General features: G+C 36.1%; 1 protein-coding gene across 1 annotated transcript in view; it reads left to right on the top strand.

Annotated features, from left to right (window-relative positions):
• Positions 1-11,992, top strand: part of KBTBD2 (kelch repeat and BTB domain containing 2) — a 19,594-nt gene extending 7,602 nt beyond the window's left edge. The window contains exons 2-4 of the mRNA XM_006912051.3: positions 1,403-1,917; positions 7,501-7,666; positions 9,282-11,992. Of these exons, the coding sequence (XP_006912113.1) occupies positions 1,748-1,917; positions 7,501-7,666; positions 9,282-10,817 (1,872 nt within the window). The 5' untranslated portion in view covers positions 1,403-1,747 and the 3' untranslated portion in view covers positions 10,818-11,992. The remainder of the gene's footprint in view (positions 1-1,402; positions 1,918-7,500; positions 7,667-9,281) is intronic.
• Positions 11,993-13,434: the final 1,442 nt, after the last annotated feature.

Raw genomic sequence — 13,434 nt, 5'->3', positions numbered from 1 at the left:
GAGCGTGGTCATTACCTTGCATGACCTAAGGTCTCACTCTGCCTTTGCACCTGTTTTAGTTACTTCCATGGTTAACTTGGCTGGAAATTTGACAGTTTATATCAGGTTAGCAGTTCCTGTCATAGTGTAGTCGGGCAGGAAGTACAACATGATCTCTTTGACATATGGATATTTGTGAGAAAAAGTATTAGTGATTCCAGTGATACTCATATTTATAGGTTTCATGCCAACAGCACTTTGTGATTATGGAAACTGAGTCATCTAATTAGAAAAGAGTTAATTTTTAACTATTACTAGCGTTCTACCTGGGTTTTCCTCTTCCTGATTTGTAATTTCTTTGCCATGTGTTGTAAATACTGATTTCCAAATAACATTTTAAAGTTAAACTTTAATTCAGCTGGAGTTTTCTTTTGATGAACCATGTGCAGTCTGACTGAAACCTAGGTTTTTGTTTTGAGTGGTTAGCCAGTTCCAACATTATTTGTTGAAATAAGCTTGTCTTTATTTGAAATGCCATGTTTATATTTATTGTATCTCATTTTCGTATGTTTACTTGGGTTTGTTGTAATTTATAACACATTTTAATATTTGATAAGTCATGAGGAAAAACTTGACCTCCCCCCCAAATATTTTGGCAACTCTTTTGCATTCTTTCAAAGAAATCTTCTGCAAATAGGGTTTAGATTGGATTTGTATTAAATTTACATATTGTGAGAGCATTCATATTTGTTTAATATGGAGTCTTCCATATAAGAACACAAGTCTATTTTATCAAGTTTTGTTGGTTTTTTTCCCAGTAGAATTGTATGCTTTTATAAAGATTTCTAGGAAGGAAACACTATATGAAGTTAAGTTTACTATGTATACTTCCTTTGTAGAATTGAACTGCAGATTTTAAAAATATATAATTTATACTTTGGAAATCAATTGAGTCTACCATGTAGTTTAATAATGTAAATTAAATATAAAGCTTTTGTGAATGCATTTAAAAATGTATCCCCAAAATGAGAATTTCTGCATGAGAAAGGTTTTATTCCCCCCACTTAAATCATGGTCGTGGTCATGTATTGCCACTAAACAACTGGGAGATATGGCTTTGTGGTAATTTAAATTCTTTCTTTTAAAAATGTATGCCTATTATGTGCTCCTTATTTTCTAGAATGTTTATATATTGTATGGAAGGCAAAAAGTTAAAAATACAAATGTTAATTTCCTCCAGTCTGTTTTTTATTTTAAATGTAATAGACTTTTAAAAATGTTTCTTTTCTCACGTTTCATTTTTATGGTAACGAGTAAAGTTGAACTTCATATAAATATAATTTTTATTTAAGTCTGCCATTTAAAAAATGTATTCTAAAATACACTGGCCTGGATGCTCTAACTGAACTTACTTTCTTTTTAGTTACTTCAGAAGATTCACGGAACATAGGATGTTGCCACGAAATCTACCTCGTGTGTTACTCCCTCTCACTCATGAGCTGCACACCAGTTGCAAATTTGAGCAAGATGTCTGCAGACTGTGTTGAAAAACTCTGAAGAACCTAATTAACACAGGATGACCTAGGAGTGATTTTAAGTCTCTAACAAGATACTATTCATTAGTGAATGTGTCAGTCTTGGTTCTGAATGCTGCAGATAACAGCAAGCAGAGTTTCTCCTTTCTTTATTTCTGAAGCATTCACTTGACCTTCCATCACTAAGACTGACTTTTCTAATCTACTCCTGGAGATATTAATGGAATACAGTCATGTCCACTCAAGACGAGAGGCAGATCAATACTGAGTATGCTGTGTCCTTGTTGGAACAGTTAAAACTGTTTTATGAGCAGCAGTTGTTTACTGACATAGTGTTAATTGTTGAGGGCACTGAATTCCCTTGTCATAAGATGGTTCTTGCAACATGTAGCTCTTATTTTAGGTAAGTACTATAATCTTGATTAGTTTGTATTTCAGATGCAAAACATTATCTTATTTTAATGTTTTAATAGGAATTCTTTTTTAATTTTATTGGGGTTGATATTGGTTAATACATTATATAAGTTTCAAATGTACAGTTATATAATACATCATCTGTATAACGCATTGTATGCTCACCACCCAAAGTCTAGTATTTAGTCCCCTTTAGGAATTCTTTTAAGCATCATTTAAATTAAAAAAAAAAATAGACGTCAGTGTTTGGCTTAAATTTTCTGTTGGGATGATGTGCTTTCTAAATCTCTCCCTCACGTGTATAAGTAAGGAACAGATGAAAAAAGTTTTTACAACAGTTTAAATACAAGAAATTTGTTGAAATGGACTAGGGAAAAGCTTTAATGATGGAGGCAGAAAAATTCGGAATGTTATTTTACCTTTAAAAAAATGAATGGTATAATTTTTATTTACTCGAGATTTTAAAATAATTAAAAAACTAGTCATTATAAATTAAAGTACAGTAGGCTCAATAATAACTTTTAGAGGATAATTCGTACTTTTAAAACATGTTAAAGACATTTCTTTTGCAAAATATTTCTCCCTTTTTCTTACTGTTACCACTTGTGATCCTTTAGCCTTACCAGACTTCTTGCCAGATTAAACTATTTAATAAAAAACAACATTGTTGTTTTTCTCTATGCCTCAGAATTTAGAAGTTGATTTGGTTATTTGCTAATGACAAATAAGTAAAGCTTAACTTTATATGGTCTTTTGCAACTTTTAATCTTTTTAAGTGGATTTCTCTTTATTATGTGTTTCATGAGAGGAATAGAAGCCAAGGCATAGAAATTCCTTTATTTGTTTTCTACTTTTAGGTTGAATTTTTACTTAATACTCGAAAGGGACAGGGTGAGTAAAGGTGAATTAAATGTGGACCACTGTATTTCTCCTACAAATATTAGTAGTCATAAGTGGAGATCAGCAGTGAATGTTAATTTCTCCTGTTCTTTTTCTTTAATTTTATTCGTTTCAAGTATACAATACATTGGTTAGACATTTATATAGTTTATGAAATGATCCCCTTGATTTCTCTTTTTCCCTCTTCTGGCTCTACACACAGCCATTACATTACTGCTGATAGCATTCCCTGTGCCATGCTTCCCATCCCTGTGATCATTTATCAGCTACTAACTTGTATTTATTTAATCCTTCACCCGTTTCTCCCAGCACCCCCTAACCCTCTCCCCTTTGGCCATCACCAGATTGTCCTCTATATTTGTGAGTCTGTTTTTAATTAATTTGTTCTTTTGTTCCTTAGATTCCATGTATAAGTGAAGTCATATGGCATTTATCTTTCTCTGACTTATTTCACTCAGCAGAATAACTCTAGGTCCATCCATGTCGTTGCAAATGATACGATTTCTTTTTTCTTTATGGCTAATACTCTTGTGCACATGAACCATAACTTCTTTATCCAATTGTCCATTGATGGGTCTGCTATTCTTTAATGGCAGCTGTGGAGAGGACAGGTTTAATCTTCATGTACATAGAAGGTGTAGAAACCTCACCTTCCTCAGTGCAACACACATCACGATGATTACAGAAGATAAAGCCCAAAGGCCAGTTGCCTTTGCTGTATCTGCAATTGTTTCAGGTTAAGCTACGGATTTTTCATGTATTGCAGACACTGATTTTCTTTTCTTAGCATGGCATCTTTGCAAACAGTGGTCCTTTCGGTTGCTTTTACAAAGAGAGATTCTTGGATTTCAAACCAAGAATTTCTGGTTCAGTGGGTCTGGCTGGGTTAGAGTTTCAGAATTTGTGTATTTAAAAGCTTCTCAAATGATTGCGATGGTCTTTTTTTTTTTTCCCCACCACATCTGTTGGTTTAGTAAATGGTGGTAGAAATTCGAGGTTTCGTAATCAGTCAATACCTAAGCCCATTAGCTTTCCCTTTATAATGGCCATTAATTATAAATTGATTACCCCTTATTGGAAAGAGCTTTATGCCTTAACTGTGGTTTTTCAGATTGACGTTTATAATCAGTAGAATCTTTTGTGGTAGTAATCTTAGCAGTCATCTAGTCTAACTTTTAAACTTACGCAGAAATTCTGTCTGATATTTTCAGTATCATCATCTTTATCAGGTAGTAACACGTGAGTTTATTTAGATGTCTTCCCCTTTTTTTCTCATTTAGTTTATTTGTGATTATATAAATAACACTTCTTTCAATTCTCTAGTTATGAGGTTATTATTTATCTTTAACTGATTGGGTTAGAATTGGTTTTCCTTAAGACCAAGAAACTTAAATCTTTCATTAATGTTACAGTCTTAAAGGTAGCACAGTTGTTTTAAGGCTACTATTATTTCCTTTTCACTAGCTAGTTCTCTTCTTTAGCATCCTTCATCTTCTGAGAGAATATATTCTCCCTAAAGCAAAACAGATAATTCAAATAGAAATAATAATAAGTAAAATTGTTTAATACATGTTTAAGATTAAAGTTACTCATCTTTAAAATCCTGTGCCTGAGCCAGTTTCACAATCCACAATACAAAAACACATATTAATTTTTTTCTCTGACATACCTTTTCTCTGGACTGGGTAGATTATTATATACTCCCACAATAATAATTTGATCTTTTCCCAGGTATTCTTCAACTGGATTTTACTTCCAGGTTTATAGATTTCAGTATCTTTACATATACATAATGTTGCTATCAGTCTTTATCACTAGAAATTTGCTATTAGAAATTTTGCCTGGTGAACTAGATACATTCTTCCCTTTGTAGTTTTGAGTTACCAGTTAGGTCCCACCAAGAATCAGTAGAACATATGAAATCAGAAGAACCACTGAAATAGTAGTTTCTACTTCTTGGTAACATTTACAGTTCATTTTAGACCCCTAATGAGAGAATTACTCAACATCTCTTTCATTGTGGTACTTTAGCCTATTATAATATGTAATTCAGTATTTTGTCTTAAAAACGTTTGTTTAAAATATTCATGATTAGGTTGGCTTTGGTGTTTAGGAAGCACAGTTTCCTTTACGGCAGTCCATTCTGGTGTTATAAGCCATAGCCTTGGATAACCCGTCTCAGTGTCATCTGTATAGTCAGCCATTCCCATGCCCTACTTCCTCTTCCAAAGTTACTACCATCTACTGGAATAGACATAAAAACTACTGTGACTCCTAAATCTTTTTTTTTTTTCTCAGAGCTCTTAGAGTTCTTTTTCAGGTTTCTTTTGGTTATCTCCCATTCTCCCATGTCAAACAGGTGAAGCCAGTAGCAGTTTTTAGAGGGTTTCTTGTCATGTCTTGGATGTTTTTCAAGAACACTTTCTGCTCTCCATTACTTGGTAGGGTTTATTTATGACCATCCTGTATTCTTCAGGAGGAAATCATCAACCACCCTGATTGATGTGGTTTGTGCCACTCTTCCACCCGCTGGCTGCCTGAAGCTTAGCTGTTGTCCTTCTGGGCGACACTGGGCATCACCAGTGACTACCTAAGTGCTTTAGCAGTGATTGTTACCCTTGACTCCATGGTTGACACCCCACCTCTCTTGCCCTGAGTAGCTTCGTACTGGTCTGGTGGTTATTTTTCTGATGAATCTTTCTCAGCCTTCGGTCATTCATTTTTCTTTTTTTATCCTAATTGAATTCTATTCAGATTGATCCTTGGGATTCTGCCTGGGTTTTTCTTTTAGGTTTTAGTTTCCCTCAGATAACTTTTTCAGCTTTAACACATGTCATGTGGTAGATAATTCACAGTTCACCACATTAATGCCTGACCTCCTAAGTCTGGTAATGTTAAATAGTTAACTGATTATTGTATGAATTCCATTTGACTCAACTACTTTTACCTGAAAATAACTATCTAAAATTTAACTCGCCATTTTCCCAGGATTAACTTTCTTCCTTGATCTTACAATTTTTCTCTCAATAGTGATCAATATTTTTCAGGCACTTTGAAAATGAAGAGAGACTTTTGATTCTTTCCTTGTCTATTTCCTACTTTTTCCTATTCCCTTTGTTGATTAAATGACCAGATCTTGTTGGTTCTTTGTCATATGTAGCTTTTGTATCCATTTCTGCCACTGTAGCTCAGGTTCTTCTCATTTAGGTTATTGCAATAGTAGCCTCAGGACCAGTTTTCCTGTCTCTAGCCTATGGCACTTGAAGTCTATCAGTATATAAAGTACTCATCCTAGAATACATTTTATTATGTAATAAATCCATGTTCAAAACCCTTTGGTGTGCTCCACTATCTACAAGAAAAAACTTAGACTGTTATGTCTCATTTTGAGAGCCCTCTGTGATCTGATTTCCTCTCATCTTTCCAGTTCACTTTCTAGTCTCCTGTATTAGCCCTTATTTTCAGCCATGCCCCTGGAATAATAAGTGGGTCTTATGTTCTCCCTGGAGTCATGATTTTATCTGTTTTGGATGCCTTCCTCATCATCTTCATCTTCCTCATCTTCTGAAGGGGCCCAAGCTAGTGACTTTTGAAACCGGCTTTTGATCACTATAGACACTTCTCTTCTTTACATACAGTAATAGTCTTTGCATTGTTATTCACCTGTCACCAATAAATGGCCATTCTACTTTGTATTCTCTACAATGCTAATTCCTTTTCCAGCATAGTTTCCTATATATAATAGATTCTGCATATTTTTAGGGAATCATTTGTGTAAATTAAATTTTTAACAGCTTCATTGAGATGAGTTTACATACCATAAAATCCACCTATTTTAAGCCTATAACTAAATGAATTTTAGTAGATTCACAGAGATAGTACAACCATCTCTACAGTCTAATTTGAAAGTTCCATCATCTTGTACCCATTTACAGTCACCATTCTTACCCATAGCCCTAGGTAACTACTAATCTCCCTTTTGTCCCTCTATGTATTTGCTTTTTTTGGACATTTCATGTAAATGAAATCATTTAATATGTAGTCTTTTGTATCTGGCTTCTTTTACTGAGCATAATGTTTTTGAAATTCATTTGTGTTTAATGCATATCAGTAGTTCCTTTTTATTGCTAAATAGTATTTCATTTTATGAATGTTACAAACATACTGCGGAGATGTCATGGGTTTGGTTCCAGACTACTGCAATAAAGCAGATATAATAAAGCGAGTCAGATGATTTTTTGGTTTCCCAGTGCATAAAAGTTACGTTTACATTATACTGCAGTCTATTTAAAGTGTACAATTGTGTTATGTCTAAAAAAATTGTACATACCTTAATTAAAAAAAGCTCCATTGCTAAAAAATGCTCACCATCACCTGAGCCTTCAGCAGGTTGTAATCTTATCGCTGGTAGAGGGTCTTCTGTTTGTAAAAAACACAATTTCTGCAAAGTGCAATAAAACAAGGTATGCCCGAAATGAATTTTGATGATGTTCACTCAGAACGGCATGGTGGGATGGTTTGGTATATCTGTCTCCCTCAAAAGTTTTCCTAATAAGTCTTCCAGTAGCAAATATCCTAAATAAACAGCCCATGTTGTCTACTTTTTCTTTTTAGCTCTAAATTTGTTTTACACTAAACCATAAGCTTTGTTTTTTCCCCCTCTCTGCTGTAGGGCCATGTTCATGAGTGGACTAAGTGAAAGCAAACAGACCCACGTACACCTGAGGAATGTAGATGCAGCCACCTTACAGATTATAATAACTTACGCATACACGGGTAACTTGGCAATAAATGACAGCACTGTAGAGCAGCTTTATGAAACAGCCTGCTTCCTGCAGGTGAGCAGTCTTCTCTGTTATATACATTAACCGTGGTTTATTTATTCAAGAAATATTATTTCATCAGTGATTTCCCGTATCTATGTAATTTTCTTGTTGCAGATTTTAGTTAAGTAAAAGTTGTCTTGTCTTTTTAAAATGTGTTAAGGGGAAAACAATAGGATTTGATCACCCAGTCATCTCAATTAGTCTTATGATGGGAATGAATTTAAAAGATAAGTGAAAATTTCATACTAGTTTCATATTCTGCCTAATATACCTGAGAATTTAGATTTCAAGTAAAAGTAATTTTTAACAGTGTTCATTAAAGTGCTTCAGTTTTTTTGCTAAATGCTTAGATGTACTAATTTTCAGTGGTATAGCTTTTCACGGATAATTTCAGGATTCTTCTGGAAATTATCAAATTTAAATATGTAGGATAGCCATGTGCCCATATTGATCTCTTAAAGAGAAGTATTTAAACTAAGCTAAAATACTGTACCTATAGTAGATACCTATAACTGGGGAAACTGAGGCCATAGTAGGTAGCTTCCTGGTGCTTCAGAATCAAAGGCATTCATGTCATAAATCCAAACTCGAAACGGAAATGCCTACTATGTAAGCGTTGTCTTTCCGTAGCTTGTAAGTTTTCGTTAACTTTTTTAAAGCCAGGAACTAAAAGCAAGTGTTTTTTTTTAGAATTGCTAAACAAATTGAGGAATTTAAGGAAATTTAGATTCCAGAACACTTTGTTACTGTAAATAGTGACACTGTTCCTTATAATTGTGTTCCTACCATGTTAATGAAACCCATATGCATATTGTTGGCCACATAGAAAATAAGACTGCCTCATGGACTGGGTTGCCCTGGCTAGACTCGGCTGGTTCTATGACTTCCACTATTAACCACATGAAATGTTACTGTACTTTGCTTTATATGGGTTTTCATCTGAGCTTTACAATAATCATTTGTAAGGATTTCCCCATTTTATCCAAGAGAAAACTGAGGCTGAGAGAAGTGGAGCCACTTGTCTAATATTGTACAAGTACTGAATGGCCAATCCAGGTTTTGAATCCGTAAATTGCTTCTAGTTGACCACTATGATGTGACTAGGTATAGTAGGTAGCACTTAAGAGTCAACCGAGATCTACTTTTCCTTCGTAAAAGTAGATAATTCGTACATAATTTTCTGGTTTTATTTGACTATCTTGTCCATGTTCATAAAACCAGATTCCAGCTATTCAGTAATAATCATTTCTTGTACTGTGATTTATTTCTCGTTTTCATTTGGTTCTCTTAATTATATATTTTTAAAGCCTAGAAAAGTGTGTAATTTATAAGTGAATTTCCTTACCTTTTCCTTAAGTCCGTTTAGTTTTTTGAAAGCATATTTAATGTTATACTAATACCTTGTAAATAGGGCAGTTAGTTAAGTAGGCCACTGCACAGGAAGAAGAAATGCAAAGCAATGCATAGTCTTCTAATTTTATTACTATGAAGACATTATCTCTTAGTCCAAACATACATGTCAAAAAATAAAGACTACAGTATTGGGATCTGATTAATACATCTGTGTGTTACACAAAAATAAAATATGTCTTTCCTGCCTTTATCCTTTTTTGTTTTTTCATTTTAGGTAGAAGATGTGTTACAGCGTTGTCGAGAATATTTAATTAAAAAAATAAATGCAGAGAATTGTGTGCGATTGTTGAGTTTTGCTGACCTGTTCAGTTGTGAGGAATTAAAACAAAGTGCTAAAAGAATGGTGGAGCACAAGTTCACTGCCGTGTATCACCAGGAAGCGTTCATGCAGCTGTCACATGACCTACTGGTAGACATTCTCAGTAGTGACAATTTAAATGTGGAAAAGGAGGAGACAGTCCGCGAAGCTGCTATGCTGTGGCTAGAGTACAACACAGAATCACGATCCCAGTATTTGTCTTCAGTTCTCAGCCAAATCAGAATCGATGCACTTTCAGAAGTAACGCAGAGAGCTTGGTTTCAGGGTCTGCCACCCAATGATAAGTCTGTAGTGGTTCAAGGTCTGTATAAGTCCATGCCCAAGTTTTTCAAACCGAGACTTGGAATGACGAAAGAGGAAATGATGATTTTCATTGAAGCATCTTCAGAAAATTCTTGTAGTCTTTACTCTTCTGTCTGTTACAGCCCCCAAGCAGAAAAAGTTTACAAGCTCTGCAGCCCACCAGCTGATTTGCATAAAGTGGGGACCGTTGTGACTCCTGATAATGATATCTATATAGCAGGTGGTCAGATTCCTTTGAAAAACACAAAAACAAATCACAGTAAAACCAGCAAACTTCAGACTGCCTTCAGAACTGTGAATTGCTTTTATTGGTTTGATGCACAGCAAAATACCTGGTTTCCAAAGACCCCGATGCTTTTCGTCCGCGTAAAGCCGTCTCTGGTTTGCTGTGAGGGCTACATCTATGCAATCGGAGGAGACAGCGTAGGTGGAGAACTTAACCGGAGGACTGTAGAGAGGTATGACACCGAGAAGGACGAGTGGACAATGGTAAGCCCTTTGCCTTGCGCTTGGCAGTGGAGCGCAGCAGTGGTGGTTCACGACTGCATTTATGTGATGACACTGAACCTCATGTACTGTTACTTTCCAAGGTCTGATTCGTGGGTAGAAATGGCCATGAGACAGACTAGCAGGTCTTTTGCTTCAGCCGCAGCTTTCGGTGATAAAATTTTCTATATTGGAGGGTTGCACATTGCCACCAATTCTGGCGTGAGACTCCCGTCTGGCCCTGTAGATGGGTCTTCGGTAACTGTGGAAATTTATGATGTGAATAAAAATGAGTGGAAAATGGCAGCCAACATCCCTGCCAAGAGGTACTCAGACCCTTGTGTCAGAGCTGTAGTGATCTCAAATTCTCTGTGTGTGTTTATGCGAGAAACCCACTTAAATGAGAGAGCTAAATATGTCACCTACCAGTATGATCTGGAACTTGACCGGTGGTCTCTGCGGCAGCATATATCGGAACGTGTACTGTGGGACTTAGGGAGAGATTTTCGATGCACTGTGGGGAAACTTTATCCGTCCTGCCTTGAAGAATCTCCATGGAAACCACCAACCTATCTCTTTTCACCGGATGGGACAGAGGAGTTTGAACTGGACGGAGACATGGTTGCACTACCATCTGTATAGTTGGGAGTTCAAGGACTGCACGCCTGATTTGTGCTTTGTCATTTTCTTTGCTAAACAAGAGAGGCTATGAAAGGACTAAATATGAGTACATAAAAATCTATCTTTGATAAATTTTATTTTTATGCCCTACTTAATATTTGCATCAGTATAATATATATCAGTGAGTCTTACAGAAAGATATGCTTCCATAATATGAAATAGATTATCCAATAATTGAGAAACTTTTATGTGTATCACGAGAACATAGAATCTGGATTATCTAACATTGTTAGCCCTGTGTATGTACAGTTCAAAAAGTTCACTTATTAAAATAGTTTCCTGTTCCTAGTGTGGTATATCACAAATTGTGCTGAGGTTATTTTAGTATATGTATTTCATTCCTGTGCTTCTGTTCCGAAGTCCTGGAATACAGTTTTTTTTTTTTTTTCAGTGTAATTAATTCATCTGCACTTAACACTAACGTCCATGTTGGTATAGAAATGTCTAAATCCTATACTATAGTCGAGGAAGATCTTCCACTTTATGGTGTTGCACAGGGAAAGCTGTGACTGCAGGATCAGTCTAACTATACTATTAGGTGCATGTATTCTCTTTTCACTAACTTATACTTGTCTAGAATACAGGTCTTCCAATCAGCTGGTCATTTACCAGATGTGGACTTAAGTTGCTGGGCTTGCAGTAAGGATTGCTAGTCCCTCGTTGTGCGGGTCTGAGTGGAGCTTTAATCAGTAAATGCCTCCACTTTCTGTATTACATTAACATGGGCTCATGCATTTAACTACCTGCTGCTGTTGTATTTCTCCATCTTAAAGATTTAGAGTGGGTTAACCAGGTCATTACATCTTAATTTAATAACAAGCATTACTGTAGAGTGATTGTGTATAGATACCCATTAGCTGTCAGGGTGTGTTTTTTTTAACCTGTTGTGTGTGGGGGGTAGGATTAGGAAGGTGAACTGTTCAGGAATTCTCTGCCCCAGCTGTGCAGAAGAGCAGCTAGCCAGTGCTGCTCTGGCATTAATCCCAGGAACCACTAGCAGGAGCGGGGCGCCGTCCATCTACCATGAGCACAGGTGCTTCATGACAAACATTACTAGCATGTTCAACTGCATAATGTTCTGGCACTGTATTTTGAATGACATTAATTTATTAAATAAACGAATTGTATATATTCAATATTTGTTTTCCTTTTGTGATGGGAATGGTGTAATGGTGTGCTTTTAATTTTACTGGGTCAGTTTAGCTTGCTATTTGTGATTTCTTCAAAATTTTGTTTGAGGTCTGTGTATGTATATACACACAAATACACGTGTGCGTGTGGCTTTCCTTTTTTTGTGTGTGTGATTTGAGCCTTACTGTATCAACATAAACTACAGATCAAAGTCAAGGTTATTCAACCTTAGTTGTATATTGGAATCATCTGAGGTGCTTTTAAAAGCTTGGGGTGATGCCTGAGCCTCATCCCAGACAAAACAAAGCACAATCTGATGGGTGGACCCAGGAACAGGATCTTTCAAAGCACACAGGTGATTGGCTTGTGCAGTCCCATTGAGAACCATTAGTTTAGGCCTTTGATACAGCCGTACCTCAGAGAGACTGCGGGTTTGGTTCCAGGCCACTGCAGTAAAGGGAGCCAATCTTCCTGCTAGTGGAAGGGGTTACCTTCGGTTTATAAAAACTGGAACATCTGCGAAGTGCAATAAAACGTGGAATGTCTGTACGTGGATTAGCTTCTGGACCACCAGTCTTCCTAGAACACATCCTTGATCATGTGTACAGACTTCATCTACTTCCCACTGTCTACTTAATGAAGTCCAAATTCTTAGCACATTTAAGGCTCCCTTGTAATTTGGCTTTAGATTACGTTGTTTTCCCACAAACTTTAATCAGGTTTTTGTTATACTTTTCTGCCTTTACCTAGACTGTTTGCTTTAAACTCAGAATGGTTTTTTTCATCCCAACTCGGCCTGTGGCTATTATCCAAGATGTGTTTAAGGTAGTTTTTAAGTGCTTCCCTGATAACTACTTACCCTGTGAAGACTCCCTTCTCACATCCTCAGTACCTTGTACTTGACCTGTTTGTAGGTCATTCTGTTGAGTATCTTTATGTATAAAGTGTTGATGTTTTTGAGAGTAGGAACTTTCTTGTGTAGGGTTGCATATCCCTATAGTGTAGCATAGTTGATGATATAAGTGTTGAATGTGGGGTGGCCCACTGTCTACTTAATGAAGTCCAAATTCTTAGCACATTTAAGGCTCCCTTGTAATTTGGCTTTAGATTACGTTGTTTTCCCACAAACTTTAATCAGGTTTTTGTTATACTTTTCTGCCTTTACCTAGACTGTTTGCTTTAAACTCAGAATGGTTTTTTTCATCCCAACTCGGCCTGTGGCTATTATCCAAGATGTGTTTAAGGTAGTTTTTAAGTGCTTCCCTGATAACTACTTACCCTGTGAAGACTCCCTTCTCACATCCTCAGTACCTTGTACTTGACCTGTTTGTAGGTCATTCTGTTGAGTATCTTTATGTATAAAGTGTTGATGTTTTTGAGAGTAGGAACTTTCTTGTGTAGGGTTGCATATCCCTATAGTGTAGCATAGTTGATGATATAAGTGTTG

The sequence above is a fragment of the Pteropus alecto genome, unplaced genomic scaffold (assembly GCF_000325575.1).
Source record: "Pteropus alecto unplaced genomic scaffold, ASM32557v1 scaffold21, whole genome shotgun sequence".
NCBI lineage: Eukaryota > Metazoa > Chordata > Mammalia > Chiroptera > Pteropodidae > Pteropus > Pteropus alecto.
The sequence above is the reverse complement of the archived record's forward strand: the minus strand, read 5'-3'. Positions and strand labels throughout refer to the sequence as shown.